The sequence below is a fragment of the Ochotona princeps genome, chromosome 30 (assembly GCF_030435755.1).
Source record: "Ochotona princeps isolate mOchPri1 chromosome 30, mOchPri1.hap1, whole genome shotgun sequence".
In the NCBI taxonomy this organism is placed as follows: domain Eukaryota; kingdom Metazoa; phylum Chordata; class Mammalia; order Lagomorpha; family Ochotonidae; genus Ochotona; species Ochotona princeps.
This window is the reverse complement of record NC_080861.1, coordinates 4,379,644-4,402,203: the sequence shown is the minus strand read 5'-3', so window position 1 is coordinate 4,402,203 and position 22,560 is coordinate 4,379,644. Positions and strand designations below refer to the sequence as shown.

The 22,560-nt window shown below is 55.4% G+C and overlaps 1 protein-coding gene across 1 annotated transcript in view; it reads right to left on the bottom strand.

Moving 5' to 3' along the window:
- Positions 1-277: 277 nt before the first annotated feature.
- Positions 278-22,560, bottom strand: part of SLCO2A1 (solute carrier organic anion transporter family member 2A1) — a 63,723-nt gene continuing 41,440 nt past the window's right edge. The window contains exons 4-14 of the mRNA XM_004588325.2: positions 15,053-15,280; positions 14,321-14,419; positions 12,161-12,297; positions 10,592-10,670; positions 9,870-10,034; positions 8,754-8,943; positions 6,832-6,997; positions 5,039-5,202; positions 1,974-2,038; positions 1,177-1,300; positions 278-703 (exon numbers count right to left, since the gene is read on the bottom strand). Coding sequence (XP_004588382.1) covers positions 583-703; positions 1,177-1,300; positions 1,974-2,038; positions 5,039-5,202; positions 6,832-6,997; positions 8,754-8,943; positions 9,870-10,034; positions 10,592-10,670; positions 12,161-12,297; positions 14,321-14,419; positions 15,053-15,280 — 1,538 coding nt within the window. The 3' untranslated portion in view covers positions 278-582. The remainder of the gene's footprint in view (positions 704-1,176; positions 1,301-1,973; positions 2,039-5,038; positions 5,203-6,831; positions 6,998-8,753; positions 8,944-9,869; positions 10,035-10,591; positions 10,671-12,160; positions 12,298-14,320; positions 14,420-15,052; positions 15,281-22,560) is intronic.

The following is a 22,560-nucleotide window of genomic DNA, read 5'->3' as shown; positions in this document are numbered from 1 at the left end:
GGGGCAGAAAGGTTTGTGGGTGACCCCTCCTCATGGTTCCTGGGAGAGCCTGCAGGTGAATCCTTAGCAGGGCCCTACTTTCCAATATGGCGGATTCCCCAAAAAAGCAGCCTCCGGGGGCTGGAAGAGAGGATCTGGGGGGGAAGGAAGCCTGCCTCCTCTCGTGCGTCCCTTGCTGATGCTGAACCCAGGCACAAGTACTGCCAGGTCTCCCCCGACCCAGCTAGCTCAGGCCTTTGCCTCTTCTCTCCCACCCCTCCCTCCGCAGGGTGGGAGCTGAGAAGGAGGGAAGGCAGTCCTTTTGTTCCCAGGCTGGTGAGGGGCAGGGCTGCCTTGGTGGGGATCCAGCACCAAGAGGAACTCGGGCACAGCTCTGTGCCCACCCAGTTGGGGTACATAGTAGCTCACAGGAGCTGGGAGTGGGGTCCTCTGGGAGATGGAGAGATGGAAGGCAAATGGTGGCTAGGATCTTCCCTCATATTAAAAACAAACAAACAAAACAAAACAAAAAGAAAGGGCGTGTTAACACTAGTAAGTAAGGCAGTGTGGCCAGGCCAGCCAGGCCCGGGGCAGGGCACATGCTCAGATGAGGCCGGCTGCCTTCTCTTGCACGTTGTACTCTCTGTTCTTCTTCACCCTCCAGCTGACCAGGAAGAGCCCCAGCGTGCCCAGCACCTTGTAGCCCATCTGCAGACCCAGGTACCTGTGGGAGCAGGAGGACATGGTGGCTGTGAGGGAGGGGCTTGGCAGCACGCGACCCCCATGGCCAAGGCCTCCAGCAAGAGCGACTTCAGTGGTCCTGGGCAGGGATGGTGCCAGTCACCATCCAGTTCAGGAACCGTCCTCACTCTCTTCACGCACAAAGCAAGGAGGCGCAGGGCCTCAGCCATCCTCACTGTCCACTGCACCCCCACCAGGTGGCGGCATGGCCAAGGCCTCTACCCCTTTGCCTCCAGCACCCCTGCCTTGGTGGGGATGTGCTGTTGTGCCTTCCCCTCAAAGCCTCCTCTCTCCACCCACCCCCTGCAATGACAGTACAGCAGGTACCACCCCAGTGGGACCCTTGGGTCTCGTTGCCTGTCCTGTTCCTTGTTCACAGGAGCCCAGGGGATCACTCTCTGCTCCAGCCCAGGGCCTGACCTCCTCCACATGCAGGCTGGCTCGCTGGCCTCTCACCTGTCCCGCAGGGCATCGTTGTCATAGTAGATGCAGGCCCCTCGCCGCCCGGAGCACTGAAAGCTCCAACGGACGCAGGAGTAGTCGATGGTGAGGCCGTAGAGGGCTGGAGCTGGCAGCCAGGCTGGCAGAGGTGAGAGAGAAGTGGCAGAGTTCAGCTCTCACAGGGCTGCAGGCAGAACCGCCCACTGGGGCCAGCTCCCCAGCATGCCCTCTTCTGTGCCACCCCCCTCCGCTGCAGGTGCATGTGTGCGTGCAGGGCCCCGCCCACCCCCTGGAACCCACAGGGAGTCTGGGCAGCTGCACTGCTCTCACACCAGCCGCCTAGAGTGGAAAAGATCAGGATATTATACAGGGTTACCTGGGCTCAGACAGGCGACATGCAGTGCGCTTACACTCCAGGGCTGGCCCTGGCTGGAGATACACTGAACCCCCTGCGCCCCCAGCCCCCAACCAGCCTGGCAGGAAGCTCTTGTGGGGAGGGACTTCACCGAGGCGGCTATAGAAGCCTCCCTCCTTGGCCTGCCCATGTGCCACTGCAGTGCAGGAATCCACCTGCAGGGGCTGGCAATGTGGCACAGCACATTTAGCTGCTGCTGGCAGCCCACATGGGCATTGGTTTGAGTCCTGGCTGCTCCACTGCCAATCTGGCTTCTTACCAAGGCACCTAGAAAAGCAGAGGAACACGGCCCAAGTTCTTGGGCCCTCCCTGCATCCCATGTAGGAGATGATGGAGCTGGTGGTAGGGCTATTGTCATCCCTATGCCTCAAGACCCACTTCCCTGCAGGCCACTTACCCAGTAAGCGCATCAGCAGGAACTGGACCCCGATGGCAAATGACTTTTCCTCCTGGTTCACCACGCTGCAAAGAAAGAGAGGAAGTCACCAGGGGAGGCAGGAATAGGATGTGGGTCAGGAGACAGCCAGTCTGAGCCTGAAGCAGCCCTCCCATGGCTGCATGGGTGTTGGGGTCTGAATGTTCCTCTGGAGGCTTTCAGAGTGGGGCACCGGGTCTGCAGCAGCAGCAGCGGTCTCTGGGCTGAAGTGCTCGGAAACACACTTTTTCACCCCTATCCAGCCAGAGTCAGACGTGGGGGCGTGTCCCCAACACCTGCATTTTAACCAGTCCCCCACACGGAGACTGCTGCACACCCCAGTTGGAGAACCAGTGATTTGGGTGGCTTTGAAGGCAGCCCCAGAGCCCCTTGCAGGGATGCAGGTGGTGGATTCCAGCAGCTGAGCCTGGAGTACCTGCAGGCATGCTGTAGAGACAAGTCTCAACAGTGACCTGGCTCCCGGACCAGGCAGGCAGCCCTTGTGGCACACACGGTGTCACCAGGGGCCCAAGCTGCAGGCTTCTTGCACAGCAGCAAGAATTCCCCGCCTTGGGCCAGCTCTCACGGCCTCTGACCTATGCGGCTGCACAGCTCCACCCTCATGAAGGCTTTGATTTGGGTGAATGCTCCCTGGAAATGCCCAAGCATTTTTTAGCCAGAGGTTTTACAGTTTTCTTTTTCTAATGATTGGTTTATTTGTTTGAAAGGCAGAGTTATATAGAGAGATCTTTCATCCAGTAGTTCACTGGCTAGGTAGCTTCAACAGCTGGAGCTGGGTCAGGCTGAAGCCAGGAGCCAGGAGGAGCTTCTTCCAGGACTCCATGGGGGTGCAGGATGCAAACAGTTGGGCCATCCTTTGCTGTGTTCCCAACAGGGAGCTAGGTTGGAAGTGGAGCAGCCAGGGCATGAACCGGCACCCATATGGACATCGGCATTGTGGGTGGGAGTTTTACATTTTTTTAAAAGATTTTTAAATTTTTCATTGGAAAGTCAGACACACAGAAAGGAGGAGACACAGAGAAAAAACATTCTGTCTGTTGGTTCACTCCCCAAGTGGCTACAACAGCCAGAGCTGAGCTGAGCTGAAGCCAGGAGCCAAGAGCTTCTTCAGGGTCTCCCACGTGGGTTTAGGGTCTCAAGGCCTTGGGCCGTCCTCCACTGCTTTCCCAGACCACAAGCAGGGAGTTGGATGGGAAGTGGGGCACTAAGATTTGAACCAGTAACCATATGGGATCCCAGCATGCGCAAGGCGAGGATTTCAGTCTTTAGGTTGCTACACCAGGCCCGTGGCTTTACATTTAAAAAAAAAAAAATGTTTTTATCGGAGAGGCAGATGCACAGAGAGACAGACAGAATAATCTTCCATTTGCTGGTTATCTCCCAAAGTGGCTGCACCTGCCAGAGCTGAGCCACTATGAAGCCAGGAGCTTCTTTCAATCTCCCATAGGAGCCCAAAGCTTTGGGCCATCATCCACTACTTTCCCAGGCCATAAGCAGGGAGCTGGATGGGAAGTGAAGCAGCTGAAACTTGAACTGGGTCCAATATGGGATCCTGAGGCTTGAAGGGGAAGGATTAGCCAATTAAGCCATTGCACCAGGCCCTACATTTTGAATCACACATTGTGTGGCTTCTCCTGTCCCTACCCTTCCTCACCAGAGGGGTATATATTTTTGACTGGATAAGTTCAGAGAGAGGACGGACAGCCAGCCAGGTGGCAGAGCAGGGAGAGAGGTCCCTCCGCCCGAAGGAGCTCACCAGGACATGCACCTGCTGGGTGATGGGGCCCCAAGCTGCTGCATGGTCTGAACAGGCATATTCCCCAGTGGGCACCTGCTGGGGAAGATGTTCCAGACAGAAGCACAGTACAAGAGGAAACTCACAAGGAGCCCTCAGACCTCTGCCCACGGGCAGTCTCACCCCTCCACCGTGGCCACCAGAGTGCTGCTGGCAAAGAGCTCCCAGGATGGCTCAGGGTGGGAATACCCATTGTGGTACAAGCAGGGCAGAAAGACATCCAGCAGGCTCCCAGTGGAAAGGGCCTTGAACTGGATCTGGTGATGCTCCCTTTACAACTCTAGGTCCCCCCATCAGTTCAACCCTGATGCTACCCTCATCGTGGTCCTCACCCTGGGCAACTCTTCAGCTGGGCCTCAGTTGGACCTGGCTGTGGTCTCTGCCCTCCTTGGTTCTGGCTTTCGGGCCACTCTCTACTCCCTGCGGCTGGAGGCTGGGACAGAGGCCAATAGTGCACAATGCCGGTGTCTCCTGCAGCCACTGGTGTCTTTAACCTTGACATTAACCAGCATCCTTCCAGTCACCTGCCTCAGTAAGACACCCCGGTGTTCCTGGAAGTCTCAGCACAGCCTTAGTGCACCCCGTTTGCAGAGAAGCCCACCCCGTGGTCGGAGCGATGCTCAGCTCTCCATGACGACCCTGACTTCAGAGTTTGAGAGCAATTCTCAGGGTGGCTGGAGGAAGGTGACAATCCTGTGCACTGGCTTTCTCACCTCCTTGTGGCCTTGTGCAGCTTCAGCTGAGGGCTGGGGGGGGCACTGTGGCCCACCTGATCTGGGCAGCATGTGGGAGCCCCCACTGCAGCATCATACAGAGCAGGGAGTAGCTGTGAGATGGTGGCAGAGGTGGTGGGAGATATGCCAGGGGCTCTGAGCACCTGCCTGTTCTCTTGCTAAGCCCTGAGGACACTCTGGGCCACCTCTCAGGGCATCTTCTGAACCTCTTACCTTGCCTCAATTTAATATGCCAGTTCACTGGCCCTTTTACCCCTGGGACAATTCAGTCTCCTGTATGCAGCACGCAGGTGCCAAAGAAGAATGCATCGTACATGGTGCTAAAGGCCCTGTAGGCCTGCCTGCTGCAGGTGCCACCCCCAGAACCTGCCTGTGGAGACTCAGAGGACCACAGAGAGGAGCAGCGGGGAGGGCAGGCCACTGGGTGTCCCGGCAAACAGAGAGAAACAAGCGGGGGAGAAGGCAGCCCCTACCCCTCGCCACAGAGCGCCACTCACCGCAAGACCATCATATAGAGGGGATTGTGGGACACGCAGGCAATCAGGGCTGCGAAGGAGATGAGGAAGATGGTGGGGAGCAGGAAGCGGGCGCAGGGGATGGGGCAGGACCCCGCTTTCGCCGAAGCCGAGCCTCCAGTCACACAGCTGCAGTTCAAGTAGACCTGTGAGCAGAAAGTGGAGTTGGAAAACAGGAGCTAGTCAACATGGCTAGGGTTACACCTGCACAGACGTCCATGCTGACTGATTCTGCCCTCTTGGGAGCTGGGCAGAGGTCATTCATGTCTGCCATTGCAGCCTGTGACCACTGAAGTGTAAGAGCAGCTATGGGGCTGATTCTGGAATGAATGAGTTGGCATGCCTCCTTCGATCAGACACTGGTGGGAACTATGCACTTTCTTTGCACTGGCTCCTGGGAAGCTCAGGCATTAAACACAAATTGCTTTTATCTCTGTGTGTCTTGATTTCAAGCGATTTTCCCCCCCTTATAACTTACTATCTTTTTCTTTGATACAATGCTACTGGATTCTTATCTTGATGCACCTCTGCTTTCATTGGAAACTTGTCAAGATTATTTCTAGGAGTAGATGAATCAGAGGTAAGTAAATGCAGATAAGGAAACCACAGAGGCCACCACTGACTCCTCCAGCTGGAAGGTAAGTGAGAGAGCGTCTGGTTCAAACTCCCGGCCCTCGCTCTGCCCGAGAACCACACTCCTCCTTGGCCAGGCAAGCAGCTTTGTTGTGTCCTTTCAGAGGACGGTGGTCGGGGCTGCTCGCTGTGCCCTCCACATGGGCTTGAGGGAACAGGTACAACCTTGTCCTCAGACCTCATGCCCTAACGAGGGTTGTGGAGCTCTGGCTCCTGCCCTCTGCCTGGCCTGGGTGGGCTGACATGCCTCACGCCCTCAAAGGTCCTGCTGCACTGTCCAGCGCGCTCACGCCCTAGGGATGTGCACCTGCTGTGCCCTTTGCCTCCATGCATTGCTCCTGGCTCCTAATCGCTCCAAGGCATGGATTATTTTCTAGAACTCTTGTGCACTTGCTGGATAGGACACCACCCTTCTGAGGGCAGGGACCTTGTCTGATAGACCCAATGCCAAATCCTCTGCCCCTAAACAAATGACTCAAGTTGGTTTGCACCTGGCTGCCCATAGGAAGCCTGGAGCTGCAGCCTTCATAGAGGGATGGGGAGGGTCTTGCCCGGAGAGCACAGGGAACAGGGACTGCTCTGCATGGTGATAGAAGGCCTTGAATGGAAATGCTCCAACTCCTAGTCCCAGACCTGACTGCAGGCCATGGTCACAGCACACCTAGGGGCTGAACTTTAGAGCTAAGCATCTCTGAGCAGCACTTCTGCCTCTAGCCCTAGATCCACCTGACAGAGGCCCTCTGCCCCAGCGTCCATGTGTGTGCCCTTGTAGCGTGGCTGGGGCACAGGGCATGCAGGTGCCCTAACAGGATCAGTCAGGAGAAGGCTTGCAGACGTCAGCTGGACAAGTGCTTCAATTTGCTTCTGCTTCAAGAATGTGAATTCACTGAGTCTCGGCCAATGTTGAACTGATTTGGGGCATGGGCATGACCTGAGGCGGGGGTGGCAGGGAGAGGTGGGAGGCAAGAGGGAAGAGAAGTGGAGGGAGGTGGGTGTGGCCTTGGGGAGGCCAGTATCCTGGTGATGGGTATGGAGTGAGCCCTGCCCATCCCGGAGCTGGGAAGCCATCTGTGAGGGTGCCACACTGAGCTCTGGGACCTTGGCAGGCTCCTCCTGTGCCCCGGGGCCCCGGCTGCCCTTACCGGTTGCTTGGAGGCTGCAGAGCTGATGTTCATATCGCTGCAGCCAGCGTGGCAAGGGGAAAGGTACTCAATGCCATTGTCTCCGCAGACTGGGTGGAAGATGGAATCAGGACACGCGCAGTCCCTGCGACAGGCGAGGGGCTGGGGACTTATAGAACTTGATGTGCTGCCAACAAAACAGGAAACAGAGAATCAAAGCAAGACAGAAGAAAACTCGATGGCTGCAGCCCAGTGTGAGTTCCTGGCCTGGTTAATGGGCCTGTGGATCTCTGTTTGTCTTGGGCCAGTGCCACCCTGAGCTTAGAGCTGTGCCTGTTGCAGTCAACGGTGAACCTGCCACTGCTGGGTGGCCATGATGTCTCTCTGTTACTTCTGCTACCTGGAACCCAAACCTACTAACGTCATCATTGGAAAGCCCCCATCAGCAATCCCTAGCTCAGGCAGGTGGACCATGGCAGCCCATTGACCAGCTGAGCAAGTGGCTACCAACTTACCAAGCAGCCAATCAATTAGGCAGCCAACCAGCCAATCAATCAACCAGTAAAAAACCAGCTAATCAACTAACCAACCAGCCAATCAATTATTTAACCAGCCAACCAACCAAACAGCCAGCTAACCAACCTGCTAACCAAGAACCACTGGAAAAACCGGAAATGATGCAAGAGCATTTCAGAAAGTTCTTAGAAAATGGAAAAGTTAAGTTCACTTTGGTGCAAGCATGATTAAAATAAAGCAATTTTTTCCCCAGTACTCCCTTTCAGGCACTCTCTGGAGATCTCACGTGTGTGCCCTCCCTTGCCTTCTGGCTGCACTCAGACTGAAGGCAGCAGCTAGCCTCCCAGGGTAAGCTGGGCTCCCCTTGGCAGCCTGTCCTCAGGGTTGACACAGACACTGCCTGGGGCACTGGGCTCCAGCCTCTCATTGGTTGATCTTCCTGTTCCCATGTGCCCTGGGTCTGTGACAATCAAAGTCTTGGGGCAGGCCTAGGGAAGGACTGACCACTGCAATCCAGAGTTACACTGAGTTTAATGACAGAAACAAAGGCTAGCTGTTAATGAGTGTGCCTGGGGCTTTCCTTGCATGGTCATCAAGAGTCTACAACCGATTATTCATCTTTTCTGGGTGGGCAAATAAAGGGTTGGCAAAGTAACTTCCTCCAGGTGACACACAGTGCCAAGACCAGAGTGCACGCCAGTCTGATGTCGAATGACAAAGCTGGCGCTGACGTCGCAGGGAGGACTACCCAGAGGCCTGTGGCTTCCGCACTTCCCTTGACGCAAAATTGGAAGTCGGGGGAGGGTGTTCCCCAAGCTGAGCCAACCTTACACCGGGGCCCCTTTTCTCCAGTGCTCACCGCAGACAAAGACCTCTACCTTAAGGAGAAAGACGCAGGAGTCACGGTGATTCCAAACATGGCAACCTCATGAGGCTAAGGTTACATGAAAGCAAAGGCTGCTGAAAGGAGGAAGTCAGGAGCATGCTCCTTGCTCAGCAGCCTGGGCCTCTAGAACGTGACACCAGACGGGAATTCTAGCAGCCACGCTGATCTGCGCAAGCCGACGGGTCTACTTTCCCTGCCCCGCATCCTCGCCAGCCCTAGTGGGCAGATCTTGGTCTCCTTCCATCCTTCTGCAGCAGCTCCGTGAGGTGCTGCGATTACAACCACCCCAGAGCTGATGTTCAACCTAGCACATTCCTTCACAGGTGCATTTCAATAGAAAAAAAGAGAAGGCCCTGACTCCGATTGCTTGGGGTCTGCGAGGCCCCTCCGAGCTCTGTTCCCAATGGAGCACATGCAGGATCTGACTGTCTACGCCACTGTCTGAGGGATCAGAACAAAAGCAAGGAGCACAGGGGGCAGGAAGGAGGACCCAGGCTCAGACCTTCGGAACGGGGGTCTCTGCACCCTCTCTTGCCCTCACCTTGGGGGGTAGACCTCAGCCACTGTCGGTGTGGAACATCCCATGAAGAAGAGAGGCACGCAGAGGATCATGGAGATGGTGATGATGGTGGCGGCCACACGTGGGACGGTTTGCAGCGGGAACACGAACCGCTTCATGAGGATGCCTCCCAACAGCATCCCCAGGGCTGCTGCGGGCAGGTTCACGGCACCTGCGGGGGGCAAGAGGAAGAGATGAAGCCGCGTGGGCACGCAGTCTGGGGCATGTGTGGGCCACCAGCAAGGGAGCGTGGATTCAAGAAGGCACACTTGGTGAGTTACATTCCAATGGGAAAAGCTGACATAAGTTGATCACTCATTGTTTGCCAGAGTTCACTTAATGCAGAAGACTGCCCAACCTGTGTAAAGAGTCAAGAAGAGGGGTCCTTCCTGCATGAGGGATGTGGGTTGAATAGGTATCTATTAAGCACCTTTCAATACTTGGAACCTCACTGCACCTTCACTGTGACCACATGCAGCTGGTGGGGGACAATGGTAGCAGCAGGTGGAGAATGAAAACCAGAGTGGCCAAGTCACCACCAAGGGCGGTACAAGAGGCCAGGAGTTCAGGAGCCATCTTCAAATCATACCTGAGTCTGTGTGGTCACACCCCCTAGGCTACTGGGGGGTGGGTAGCCCCATCAGTGGCCACTACTCCACAGAGCCTGCTTCTTGGACCAGGGGTGGGTGGGCCCTTGCATCTGCATTTTCTGAAACCCTACAGTGTGCAGCTGAGCTGAAGCTCATGGGGCCATGTGCTCTCAGTGAAGCAGACTGTCACCAGTCCCTGGAGAAAGCCTGGGAGCTCCTGTCCCTCCACCCCCGCCACCCCGATCCCATGTCCCTCTCCTCAGTAGCTCTGGGTGACTCTGGGAGGCTCTGAAGGATTGTCAGGGTTGCCAGTATCCTCAACATAGAGGAAGGAGGCTCCCAGCCTCAACTGCCAAGAACAGCCTCAACTGCCAATCAGAAAAAATGTCCTTGAAATGCTTTCTCCCAGGAAATCCTCTTCTGTCTCCTGTCTGTGTCCAGCCTGCCCCCTCCACCCGCGAGCCCTACCTGGGCAAGCGGGAAGCCCAGCCCACCGTCAGGTGCCCACCAATGAGGAAGTTGGCATAGGCGGCCGAGGCTCCATACTGCTTCTCCAGGAACTTGTTGAGGAATGTGGAGAGGCCAGCAATGACGGAGGAGAAGGTGCACTGGACCAGCACCACAAGCAAGAAGAGCGGGTTCATCAGTAACCTCAGGAAGATGCGTGGAAAGCCTGCAAGCAAGTGATGTGTCAGGGGCCGCGCACCTGCCACGGCCTCCTGCTCTTCCTGGGAGCTCGCCTGCCATTCTCAGGGTCAGGCCCCAGGCCACCATGTGCACTGTGGACTGTCTACCGCAGGATGCCCATTCAGCATGCTCACCGCCACCATAAAACAAGGGTATGCCGCAAAGACATCAGTAGGGGGCAACCTGCAATGGGACCCAGAGGGAGGAGGGAGCGGAGCTGGGTGGAGATGGGGGTGGGGAGGCAGGTGATCTTAGTCACTGGGTCCCTAGCAAAAGTCAGGGGTGTAGGCACACCTGTGAGGTGCCACTTTCATGCCTTACACCTGCTGTTGTTGCTTCTCCCCCTACCACGCACTCCACCCAAGACATATCCACCTGAGCCCGCTCACCCGAAGTGGCCAACCCAGGCACACCCACACTGAGCCCACCCACCCAAGGTAGCCAGCCGCAGACACGCCCACCCTGAGACCACCCACCCAAGGTGACCAGCCACAGACACCCACACTGAGCCCGTCCACCCGAGGTGGCCAGCCCAGTCATTACGTTTAATGAAATCCACCAGGGAGCCTCTGGACTTGACCTCCTCCATCTTCCTAGCCTCCTCTGCTATGGCAGGTGACCCCTGAAGGCAGCAAAAGGAGTGAGTGTTAGTGACCCCAGGGCCCTGCTCCTCTCTGGTCCCTGTAACCTAGGGTTGCATAAGGAGGGACAGTAACACCCAGAAAATGAGGATTAAAGCAAACTGTCCCCCCACCTTTCAGTGTGCCTGGGGCTTTGGCACTGCTGTCCCCTGCCACACACACACATACACCTATGGGCCTATCAACATTGCACAGGTAACTTTGTCCAGGTCACTGCCAAAGTCGCTGTCCTAGGTCCTGTCCCTCCCTGTCAGGATTACACTTTCCAGCTGCCCTCAGCTTCCACTTGCGCCATTGGTTTCTGAACCACACTGGTCCCAAATGCCCCTGTCTTTTTATTTGCGCATTCCATCTCCTCCCTGGGCTTCCCAATGATGACATCTGCCCTGTGCTGGCCATTTTTCTACCTGAGTCCTGGACACGTGACCTAAGCAAGCTTACTGCCTAGTTGGAGGCTGTCAGCTCTGCCTGATGCCCCCAGCTCCTTCGCACTGTGGGTGCAAGGGCCTTTGAACCTGATCATTGCCAGGACCAGGCCATGCCTAGCCTTGAACATGCGTTGTCTCACTTCTTATCACCTCCTTACCAGGCAGGTACTGGCACAATCTTGACTATTTTACACAAGAGGAGACATGGGAACAAGCTGCCCTGAGATCACTTGGCTGGTTGGGAAGTAGCAGAGCTGTATTTGAGCCCAGGTCGGCCCGCCCTCAGACTGCTAGGGTGTGCTGCCAATCTCTGAGGCCTGGCCCCAAGGCGAGCTGAAGCCCCCTGCCCCTGACTCTCCTCCCACACTTAGCCTGGCTCATATGCCTCATTGCTGGAGGCCAAGCTCTTTCTGGCTCACACTTAGGCCCAAGCTCCATCACCACCTGGTGTTCTAATCCAGCTTGCTGTGCGGCTCCTCCAGGCACCCCTCTAGGGTACTCAGCCTGCCCTGGCCTCCTCTCTCTGCTGGATGTGGCCCTGGGCATGTCTTCCTTCCCGATCATCCAACTTCAGCCTAGCAAGACACTGCCAACCAGCCACAGCATCCGGACAAGTTGGAGACCTTGAAGCCTAACAGCCAGCCCTCCAGCCAGACTTCCCTTCCAGGCTTTCCTCCTGTCTTTCCCAGATCCCTTCCTCCAGCACACAGAGGGCTAGGCACCGCACCTTCCTCCCTCCTTCAGAGTCAGACAGTGCTGTACCCTGCTAATGCTGATGAGCCAGGCTGAGTCTTGGCATTGATTGACTCACAGCTCACAAAGTTCAGTGTGAATCAGCTCAATATCTCCCACATGATGTTCCTGGAAGTGTGTGGGGGGGGTGCTATGAGGACCCACCAGCACCCTTCCTCTCGCAAAGCTTCCGAGCGAGGTGTGTTGGGCTTTCACCCCCAACTTGTTCGGCCTGCTGCAGCCTCTCAGATCCACTGAATTCCCACTCTTAAGACCCTTCGTCCACGAGTCATGGGCTCCCAGAACCTTACCTCTGCAGCTCTGGACATTGCCCGAGGGAAGAAAAAGAAGGGCAAAGAGGTGACAACCAAGAGGGCTGAAGAAATGAGCAGGCCCAGCCACCAGGCTCCAATCCAGCGGGGGTCCCCTGGGCTCAGGTTCACAGCAGCTGGAAAGAATCAAAGGATACAGTGTTTGCTGAATGAATGTATGATCTCTGATCTGCGGTTGTTTTACAGGAGGGAGGAACAGAGGGAAAGAGGGAAAGAGAGAGAGAGAGAGATAAACAGAGAAACACAGAGAGCATCTCTCTTCTGGTTCACTCTGGCTGTGGCTGGACTGAGCCGAAGCCAGGGGCCATTCACATGGTTTGCAGTGGCCCAAGTGCTTGAGCCATCTTCTGCTGCTCTTCCAGGGAGCTGGATCAGAAATAGAGCAGCTAGAGTCTGAACTAGAGCCCTGATGTGGGATGCTAGTATTGCTGTCAATGGCTTCACCTTTTGCACCAGAAGGCCAAGCCCTTGTTAAATCTTTTAAAAAATATTTATTTATTTGAAAGGTGGAGTGACAGAGACAAAGAGATGGAGGGAGAGAGGGAGGGAGAGGGAGAGAGAGATGGAAGGAGGGAGGGAAGGGGGGAGGAAACAAGAAAGAGGCAAAGAGAATCTTTCATGTATGGATTCACTTCCCAGATGGCCACAACAGCCAGTGTTCAGCAGCTCAGGATTCAAACCAACCTTCCCATACTGGAACTGGTGTCGTAAACGGCAGTTTAACCCAACACACTACAACACCAGCCCCATCTTCAAACATCTTTTCTGAAACTCACGAATGTCTTAGACTCAAAGACTCCTCGAACCAGTACAAGCGTTTGGCAGGTGGTTAAAATGCACGCTTGGGATTTGAGTCCTAGCTCTGTTTCGAATTCCTTCTTCCTGCTAACATGCACCCTGGGAGGCAGCAGGTGACATTCAAGCAGCTGGGATTCTACAACCCAGATGGAACAGCTGGGGTGCATTCCTGGCTCCAGGCTTTGACCTGGTTCAGCCTCAACTGTTGGCATACATTCAGAGGGTGAACACAGGGCAAGGCGCTCTCTCTCTCCTCCGCATTTCAAATTAATATATTTTTTCCAGAAAGAATCATAGAGTTATGATTCTGCCAGTGTTACACCCTGATAGTTGATTATGGTGGAAAACTCAAGACTCTTGATTAGGCCTCAAAGGTCTCCTGCAGGCCTCTTTCTTGCAGAAAACAGGTTTCACAGTTCACCCCGCACAGCCCCAGCACAGCCCTTGACCCTGGCAAGAGGACAGCCACAGGGTCTTACCCAATTGGCTGAGGGGCTGCAGGAGTGCAGCCAGACTGGAAGGAGGAACACCAAGTTAGGGGAATTGCTGCCGGGCTGATGGATGTGGAAAACAGGAAGGTGTGAGGAGCATTGCTTCCACTGCAGGCAAGGCTGCGAAGGAACCCCCCGCCGAGCAAGGCTTTTGCTTTGATCACCTGAATGCAGCCCACTTTCCATTGCCGGACACCGGACTCCCCCACTGAGTTTTCAGTAATCTGCCTAGGCACTGTCTGCCCCTGCGGAGTTAACAGTTGACGTATGGTATCTGTGCGAGCTTGGAAGTTGATGTTAGCATAAAGGTTTTTACCTACTGCTGCTACGGCTGCCACCATTGCTATGTTAATCAAAGGTGTTCTGTCCTCAGGTGGTGGGGACTTGTTTACAGCCTTTCCTCTCCCATTGACGATATGCTAATCAAGGGTGCTAACTTCCCAGGTATAGGGGAAACCCATTCTTTCCCTCTTTGATCTTTGGGTCTCGCCTCCTGTGTTACATTTCCGCCCTTAGCTGATTCAAGAGGTATGTGTTACTGATTGAGCTTGCCTTAGGTGAGACAAACGGCAGAATTATCTTTAGCAACACCCATTTGATCATGATGTAAAAAGTCTGAGCCAGAGTTTGACTGACTGTATAAATAAAGCGGACGGCTTTATTGCATAGTCCACTATCATCATGGAATCCTAGTGGTCCGTCTCTTTCTTTCTGCGCCTCATCCACGCACCCTTCCCGAGTTCCGAAACCCAGGCTGGAGCTGGACTCCAGCAAATTGCAGCTTCTTAGCCCTGTTTGATTGGGGTGGGGGAGGGGCTGCTCCAAGACAGAGCTCCCAGCACAGGCTTACCAGTGTCTACACGGCCGTAGTCCACAAAGATCTGCAGCATGACAGAGCCCAGCAGGTACCCAAAGGCCGGGCCAAACACAGCAATGGCAAACAGGATGGCTGTGAGCAGAAGAGGAGAAAGAAGGTTCAGGTGGACAACTACTGAGCTGTTGCCACAGCTGTCCCCCTGACAAGCCCATGCCTACCAGGTCTGCAGACACAGCCAGGACCAGGTAAGACACCCACGTGTGCAGAAGCAAGATGGCCTATTCCCCCACCAATAGGCTTCAGGGTGTGCTGGTGGACAAAGCCATGTGGCTCATGGCTGGGATCACAGGATCCAAAGGTGTGGTCTGTCTGATCTGGGATATGGGCTCTGCCGGTGTTCTGTGGGCTGCTCGAAGGGTACAGGCTGGGTATGCTCTAGGAGAAGAGGTGTGGCCTGCAGCAGTTGCTACTGGTCTGGGTGCTACCACGTGCCTGGCACAGGGTATAGCACAGGCATCCAGCATCTCAGATAATCCCACAGCCACATGGCACCTGCCCGACAGGGTAGGAAAAGCCCAGAACCTTGGGGTTCAGACCGCTGCCCAGGGCTGCCCGGCTCTGAGGGCATAGAGTGGGCATGCAAGGGAGGTCTGCGTGAGCCCAGGCCTCTGCATGCATCACAGTATCACAGGCAGAGAGGGGTTCAGCCACTGCCACTATCCCCACCTACCCTCTGTCCTGCCCCAGCCCTCCCTTCTGACTTACAGATGTACAGGGGAGAGTTGTTGGGCTCTGCGAAGTCATCCACATAGGAGATCCCAAACGGCTGGATGGGCACGGTCCCAATGCCGGCTAGCAGTTGGGCGACCACCATGAGGGCCCACATGCTGCTGGTCTCCCTCCGGGGATCCTGGGTGGTGCTGTGGCACTTACTGGGGGGCAGGTCCTGCCAGTGCTTCCTGCAGAGCTCGGCCTGGAAGCGGCTGCTGTTGGCTGCAATGAGAGCAGGCATGGGGTTACCACCAGGCCGGCCTCCTGCTCCCACCCGAGCTTCTGGGGGGGAATGGGGCAAGGCCAGCCCAGGGTCGCAGGTCCCTGAGGAACCCTTCCTCTGAGGGCAGATGACCATCCTCGGGGCACGTCCATCCTTCTTCCTCCTCTGGGCACACACACAGGAAACCGAGTGTGGAGGGGCTGGTACCTCATTCCCTGGAGGAAAGGGCCAGCAGGCGGTCACAGGTGGCCCAGGGATCCCCGGTCTTGCGTCCACAGGACAGATGTCACTCTGCCCCATAGAAGATGGTGTCACCTCCAGCCTGGGCTGTGTCCTTCCTGGGTCGTTTTCCCAAAGGCTTGGCTTGGGTCCCACCGGAGGACCCGCTGACAAGGACAGTCAATAATATGTTCATGGTGTCAAGAACCACAGCTCTGCTAAAGCATAAACAACTCTGAGACCTCCAAGCTGAGCCTCTCACAGCAAAGGTTGGGTAGAGGGGAGCTGCGGCTCCACCCCCCGCCAGGAGCCAGGCCTCACTTAGCTGTGGGCTCCGCCAGGCATTCCTGCTGCCCCAGGTCCCTGCTTGTCATCTGGCCCACATGGAACACTCAGCCTCCAAGTTTGGATGGGTTCCTTCCCATGAGATCACTTTCTCCCTCTGACTCATCGGGGCCAAAGGAAACCAGTGCCATCACTATCTCACCCTACAGGGCTCCTATTAGGACAGGGTGTCATTCTCACATGTGCTGCTGCGGGTCCCCCCCCCCCGCCCCAAGTGGGCCTCCAAGTCCCGTGGAGAGGAGAAATGACAGTCACGGACTGGCTGACTGTGCTTCTCCCAGCCCATGCCATGGACTCCCTGTCCGGGCCCGTGCCCCCAGCCATGCATGTCTGCTCCAGCTGGCCCCACTACAGCCTCTCCTACTACACTGAGATCTGCAGAGAACGTGTTTGAAAACTGCTGGCGCAGGCGCTCCCCACCGGTCTGCAGTCTCCATGGCTCTAATGAAACACTGGAGGTGGGAGGACCTCACACCGGTGACAGACTCATTTGCTTCATGGGTCTGAACACCCACCGGCTAAGCAGCACTGCTCAGGTTCAGCTGGGGAGCCAAGGTGGACAGATGGGAAAGGAATCACATGGGCAAACAGGAAGCCAGAGGGAGTGGCTGGGGCTGGGCTTCCACTTTGTAACAACCTTGCAGGAGGGTTACCTTAATCTGCTTGGAGGGAAAGGACCTGGTGGTCCTAGGACCTCTCCATAGCTCTACCTCTCAAAGAGCTATGGCATCCCACATAGCCTTGGAACGAGCACACTGGATGATGCATATACTCAAATCACAGCCACGCCACAGCATGGGCCAAGGCATCCTGGATGATGGCCAGGGTCACCTGGACCAGTTACCAGCTGTGGGCCGGGAATGGGGCCTCCGGCAGTGGTCAGCTCCCTGAGTTGGGTCTGTATCTCTCCATGCCCTCCTCCTCCTCCTGCATGCCCCTTTCCATTGCTGAATCCAAAGAACAAACAAGAAAGGCTCACGCAGCCTCAGTAGGGTGCAGCACGGTGGGAGCGTCTGGATAGAACCAACAGGTCCCAGAGGTCTAGAGGAGAACCTGACTCCTGACCTATGAGATGTACGTGGACTAACTGAATACCCAAGGAGGAGGACCACAGCTGTCTCTAGGCACAGGATAGTTTTGAAAGAGTTAAGCGGACATGGGGCCTGGCGCAATAGCCTAGTGCTAAAGTCCTTGCGTTACACATGCTGGGATCCCGTATAGGTGCTGGTTCTAATCCTGGTGGCCCCACTTTCCCATCCAGCTCCCTGCTTGTGGCCTGGGAAAGCAGTCAAGGATGGTCCAAAGTCTTGGAACCCTGCACCCGCATGGGAGACCCAGAAGAGGCTCTAGGCTCCTGGCTTCTAATTGGTTCAGCTTCAGCAGTGGAGGCTGCTTGGGGAATGAATCATTGGATGGAAGATCTCCCTCTCTGTCTCTCCTCCTCTTTATATATCTGACTTTCCAATTAAAAAAAAAATCTTAAAAAAAACATGTATCTCCCATATTGGAATGCTGGTTGAAGTTCCAGGTACTCAGCTTTCAATCTAGTTTCCTGCTAATGCACAAGGGATGCATGCAGCAGCTGACAGCTCAAGTATTTGAGTTCTCACCAAGGGTACAGGAGACCCACCTGGAGCACCAAGCTCCTTGGCTTCAGCCTTCATCCAGCTCTAGTTGCTGTAGCCATTTGGGGGGTGAATCAACAGAAGGGAGATCTCCCTCACCCCCTCAACCCTGCTTCTCTATCATGCTGCCTTTGGGTAAATAAATATATATTTTTTAAAAAGTTGGGGAGGATTCTGCACCCTGGATGAGTTTTGAGGACAAAGTGTGAGCCAAGGAAGCCAGACACAGAAGACAAAAGCTGGGTGGCTCCGAGGATGGAGACGACCTACCACAGCCGAATCCACACACACTGACTGTGAGGCCGAGGCCTTCTGGGGCTGGGGAAGATGGGGATAAAGAGCTAGTTTCCTGGAGAGTTTCACCACCCTGAATGTCCCTGATGCCACAGGGTTGTGCATCTGCAACCGGTGACATGCTATATCACATATGATGTGTCCAGGACAGGGTGCCAGCCAGATTCCCCAGTGGAAATGGCTCCTGAACTGAGACACATCAGCAAAAGGAGAATGAGGGGGAGGACAGGGAAGGCATGGAGGGGCAAGGGGGCTCAGAGGCAGGGCCTGCCGCTTCACCACGTGTGAAGTTCAGACTCACTTGTATGCAAACCCAGCCCTGGGGACATTTTCCTAAGAGAGTCTCCGTGTGCTGGGAAGGGACCTGGACCGTATCCCAAGGAAAACCCCCAGAAGGGTGAAACAACAGAGGGAGCAGAGCCATGAGCACGTTGGCAGGATGGGGACCGGGCTTCAAGGTCCCGGTGGAAGGTGAGAAACTGATTCAATGGAGCTGACCCAAACGTGTGTGGGTGGCAGGAAGGCGGCTGTGGGGCTCAGCCACACAAGCCAGGCTGCTGGACATGAGCAGGGTCTAAGAAAGCTTCCCCGGGAGGAAACAGTGCCAGAGAGCCCACGCTTTGTCTTCGAGCACAACTTCTCAGTTTTGCTGAATGTCATGATTTTACTAAATTCCATATTTATAAGTGCATCGTTGGTGACCTGGCAAGCAAACTACATTTTGAGGGATATTTTAATGATCGCCAAATAGGGTAAAATGTCGCCTGGCCGACTGAGTCTTTACCTAGCACATAAAAATCTTGCCAGCTTCTCACTGGGGGCAGCACCAGAGGCAAACCTCATTGGGGACCAGTTAAGTTGTTACCACAGACTTAAAAATGCTGTAGGATATACCAGAAACTGCCTTTATGAAAAATACACATTTTAAAAAACCATCAGTTGGTCCCAATTACATCCCAGTCTAATGAGTTCTTGGCAGTCCAAATGGCTGCCTGTGCATCCTGGACTGGGCCCAAAGCCGTCCCCTGGTTCTGACACTTGCTCAAAGGCAGCAGAAGTCACATACACGCCCTGAGGGCATGTCCACTTTCTTCCCCGTGGGTTCTGTCTCCAGGCGAAGAGAGAGTCCCAAGAGGCAGAAGCTTTGAGCCCCCAGGGGCAGGAAGAGTAAGGCCAAGCAGTGAGTGGGACTTCCCTATATTCCTGAGGGACAGGTGTCACAGGCAGATACCTTGTGGGCTACCCCAGGACTCGCTGCAGTGGGTGGCCCCACCCTGGGTGGCCCCGGCCAGCTCACTCTGCTGAGCACAGAGCCTCCTGGAATTTGGACCATTATTAGGCTTTCTGTTTCGAAATGAGAGGACAGAGTAGGTGAGCGAAAGGCCAAACAAAGACCCCCCAGGTCGTTGTTGATCAGGGGCCACAGACCTTGCATGGCTCCTAGGGGGCAGACCTGGGAGTGTGGGTTTCTGGGTTCCATCCCATCTACCCCTCTGCCCTGGGGCAGAGTCCCCCACCTTATGGAAGCTCAGGTGAGGGGTACAGCAGCCCCGTGCCCCACGTCACTACCACCAGCTCCCAGGCACTCTGGCCGAGGTCCCTTCTCCACTTTGCCCTTCCTCTCCACCAGGCTGCATCCTACTGAGATGCCTGCCCACCCCAGGGGTCAGGCAGCTCCAATTCGGAGGGATCTAGTGGAGTCTGTTGGTGAGCCCGCTGTCAGTCTGTTCCTTATCTTCCCCCCAGAAAGAGTCCGGAAAGGCTCAGCTTTGTCAGAGTGCATGCTTCTCCCCCCACAGGCCACTGGAGGCCTTCAGTTTTGCCAGTTTGCACAGGGCTGTGAAATGCTAAACAGAAACAGGCCGGGCCCTTTCCCCTTCTCCAGCTACCCCAGCCCCACCCCAACGGCACGTGAGTCAACCCTCTGACTCACATCACCATTGAAACATGCAGAATGTCACTTGGGATTTCTGGACCCCTCCACAGGGGTGGAGGTGTTAGAGGGCACTGCGGGGTCAGCTGGGGCCCCCTGGAGGACTATCAGGGGTGTGAAGGAGCCTGGGCCCCAGGAGAAGCCGGAGACAGGAGGGCAGCATTGAACTCTCCTCTGGCCATGGTCTTTGAGAGCCTGCATCACTTCCTACTCATGTGGGAGCTCATGGGGAAGGAGTCAAGTGGAGAAGAGGCTGGTAAACCCCACACCTAAGAAACAAGCTCTCCGACAACAATACAGAAACGGCAGAAAGGTGCTTCTGGAAAGTTCTCTGGAAGCACCGCCAAGGTGCCAAGCCCTCAGGCTATCAGCACAACTCCTGGAACCTCATTCAGAATGTTCCACTCCTCATCCTCCCTAAATTTGGCGACTCAACAGTTTTCTTCCCGAAACTCTGGCAACACCCACCCGCGGGGGGCCTAGAACAAGCTGTTCAGGATTTGAGAGCTCAAAGCCAGTTGCAAATTGGGCCATTTGCAAATGAGAAGGAGTTAGGTTCCCAGCGGACTCCACAAGCCTCTTTAATCCGCAATGCGTGTAATGATACGTGCTCTGTGCCAACGAGAAGAGGCCCTTTGTAGGACTTCTGTGGGGACGTCCTTGGTTTTCATCTTGGGAAATGAGAGAGTCCTCCAAGCCCGCAGAAAGGAGTCCGGGCTGCCAGCCCCAGGGATGCAGCGGGGCCTGGGGAAAGATTCAAGCTATGAAATCAGACCAACCAGGCTCAAATCTCGGCTCTACCTCTCTCACTCATCGGGGCCTCTCGGAGGCTCGAGAGCCTGGACTCCAAAACATATCCCATACACCCTACCTCTCTATGTTCTCATGAGAATGAAAAAACAATGACTAGATTCTATCCCAGGACATAGTGATCCTATAACACCCACAGAGAGAAGTCACATAGTTGAAACTCTAGTGGGAAAGGGATGACAGAAGTCCGGGCATGGGCGGTGTCACTCAGGCTTTGAAGGACGTGAGGACTGGGTCCAGAAATCAGATAAGGAGGGCCCGGCGGCGTGGCCTAGCGGCTAAAGTCCTCGCCTTGAAAGCCCCGGGATCCCATATGGGTGTCGGTTCTAATCCCGGCAGCTCCACTTCCCATCCAGCTCCCTGCTTGTGGCCTGGGAAAGCAGTCAAGGACGGCCCCAAAACCTTGGGACCCTGCACCCGCGTGGGAGACCCAGAAGAGGTTCCAGGTTCCCAGCTTCGGATTGGCGCGCACCAGCCGTTGCGGCTCACTTGGGGAGTGAATCATCGGACAGAAGATCTTCCTCTTTGTCTCTCCTCCTCTCTGTATATCTGACTTTGTAATAAAATAAATATGAGAGTGAACTCTCTTGCTCCACTTGGTGCTCTAGCCTGGGTTTTCAAGAGCAGTCGTGAGGCTGAGCTGGACAGCCCTTCCCAGTCAGGCCTCTTCTGCTAAGGGATGAGATGGGTGTGAGATGGGGTAGCCCTGCTGTGCACTGTCCACTTGGCTGAGTGCCATACCAAGGCCAGGCCTCTCCGGTTCACCTAGCCCTCGGGACTTGCATTTCCACCTGGATGTACACTGGGTTCAGCGTATCACTCATTAAAGTCATTCTCTCTTCTTTTTAAGATTGATTTGGTATTGGAAAGGCAGCGTGGCAGAGAGCAAGAGAGGGAGAGATCTTGTATCTACTGGCTCACTCTGCCAATGACAGCAATGGCCAGGTCTGGGTCAGGCTGAGGGCAGGAGCCAGGAACTCCCCCGGGGTCCCAAGCATGGGTAACAATGGCTCACGCGCCTGAGCCCCATCCGTTACAGGTATTCTCAGAAAACTTAAAGCTGCTTCTTTAGCAGTTAGGAGAGCAAGCAGGACAATGTTGCTGCATGAGCGGATGGCAGCCTGAAGTGCTTTATTTTTAATAGCCAAAGAGATGTGTGCTTAATTAGCTCAGCCTCACGGGCAGAGGGTGAAGCAGAACTTCGTGCTTCCAGATTGATTCAACAGGTTCATGAGGACTTTGAAGGAAAAAAGTAGTTAGCTGAGCCAATAGGAGTTCCTCACAAGCCACCCGCATGTCCTTTGGGAGAGGGACTCCTCAACCCACAGGAAGCCCATCAAGATACCCTGCTGGACAAGACGGGGCTCATGACCGAAGGGTCCTTGCACAAGAACTGGCCCCAAGTGTGCCCAGCGTGGGCACTAAGGGCCAGTACCAAACAGAAGGTGTGTGCCACTTGACTCTGCTGTCAGCATGGGGCACAGAAAGACGAACAGCTTCCAAATTCCCCAAAAAAACTCTGGGAGCATGAGACAGTTGGCTCAAACCCTGTAATTAGACCCAAAGCTTGGGTGGTTCGCTCTGACCAAGGCGAATGAATCCGCTGGGAGGTAAAATAGCAACTTGAAGGTCAAAGAATTCAGCTCCTCACTGGTGAGGCAGAAAAGTCTGATGTTTGGATCCCACGTTCCTGACGTCAGCCGAGGAGCCGTCCATTTCTGTTCTTCCCAGGAAGCCCACCCCCGAGGGAAGCTGCCTGGGCCTGGGCGGCTGGAAGCCAAGGTTCTTGGCCGCGTGGGACAGAGGGTTCATGGGGGGCTAGGTGGGCAGGGAGAGCAGTTTGCACAGCGGACTTGGGCAGTGGAGAACAGAGAGATAGTGTTCAGTAAGAGCTAGGCAGTGTCATCTGGGAGAGAAGGAGGGGGTTCCCTGCTGGCCCCCCATTGCCCACCTCCAGACAGCCTTGGGGGTCCCCAGCTGCAGGGGACCTGACAAAGGGCCTGAGAACTGTCAGGTCCAGGACGTGGCACGCTACACTGTGGGGTCTGCACTG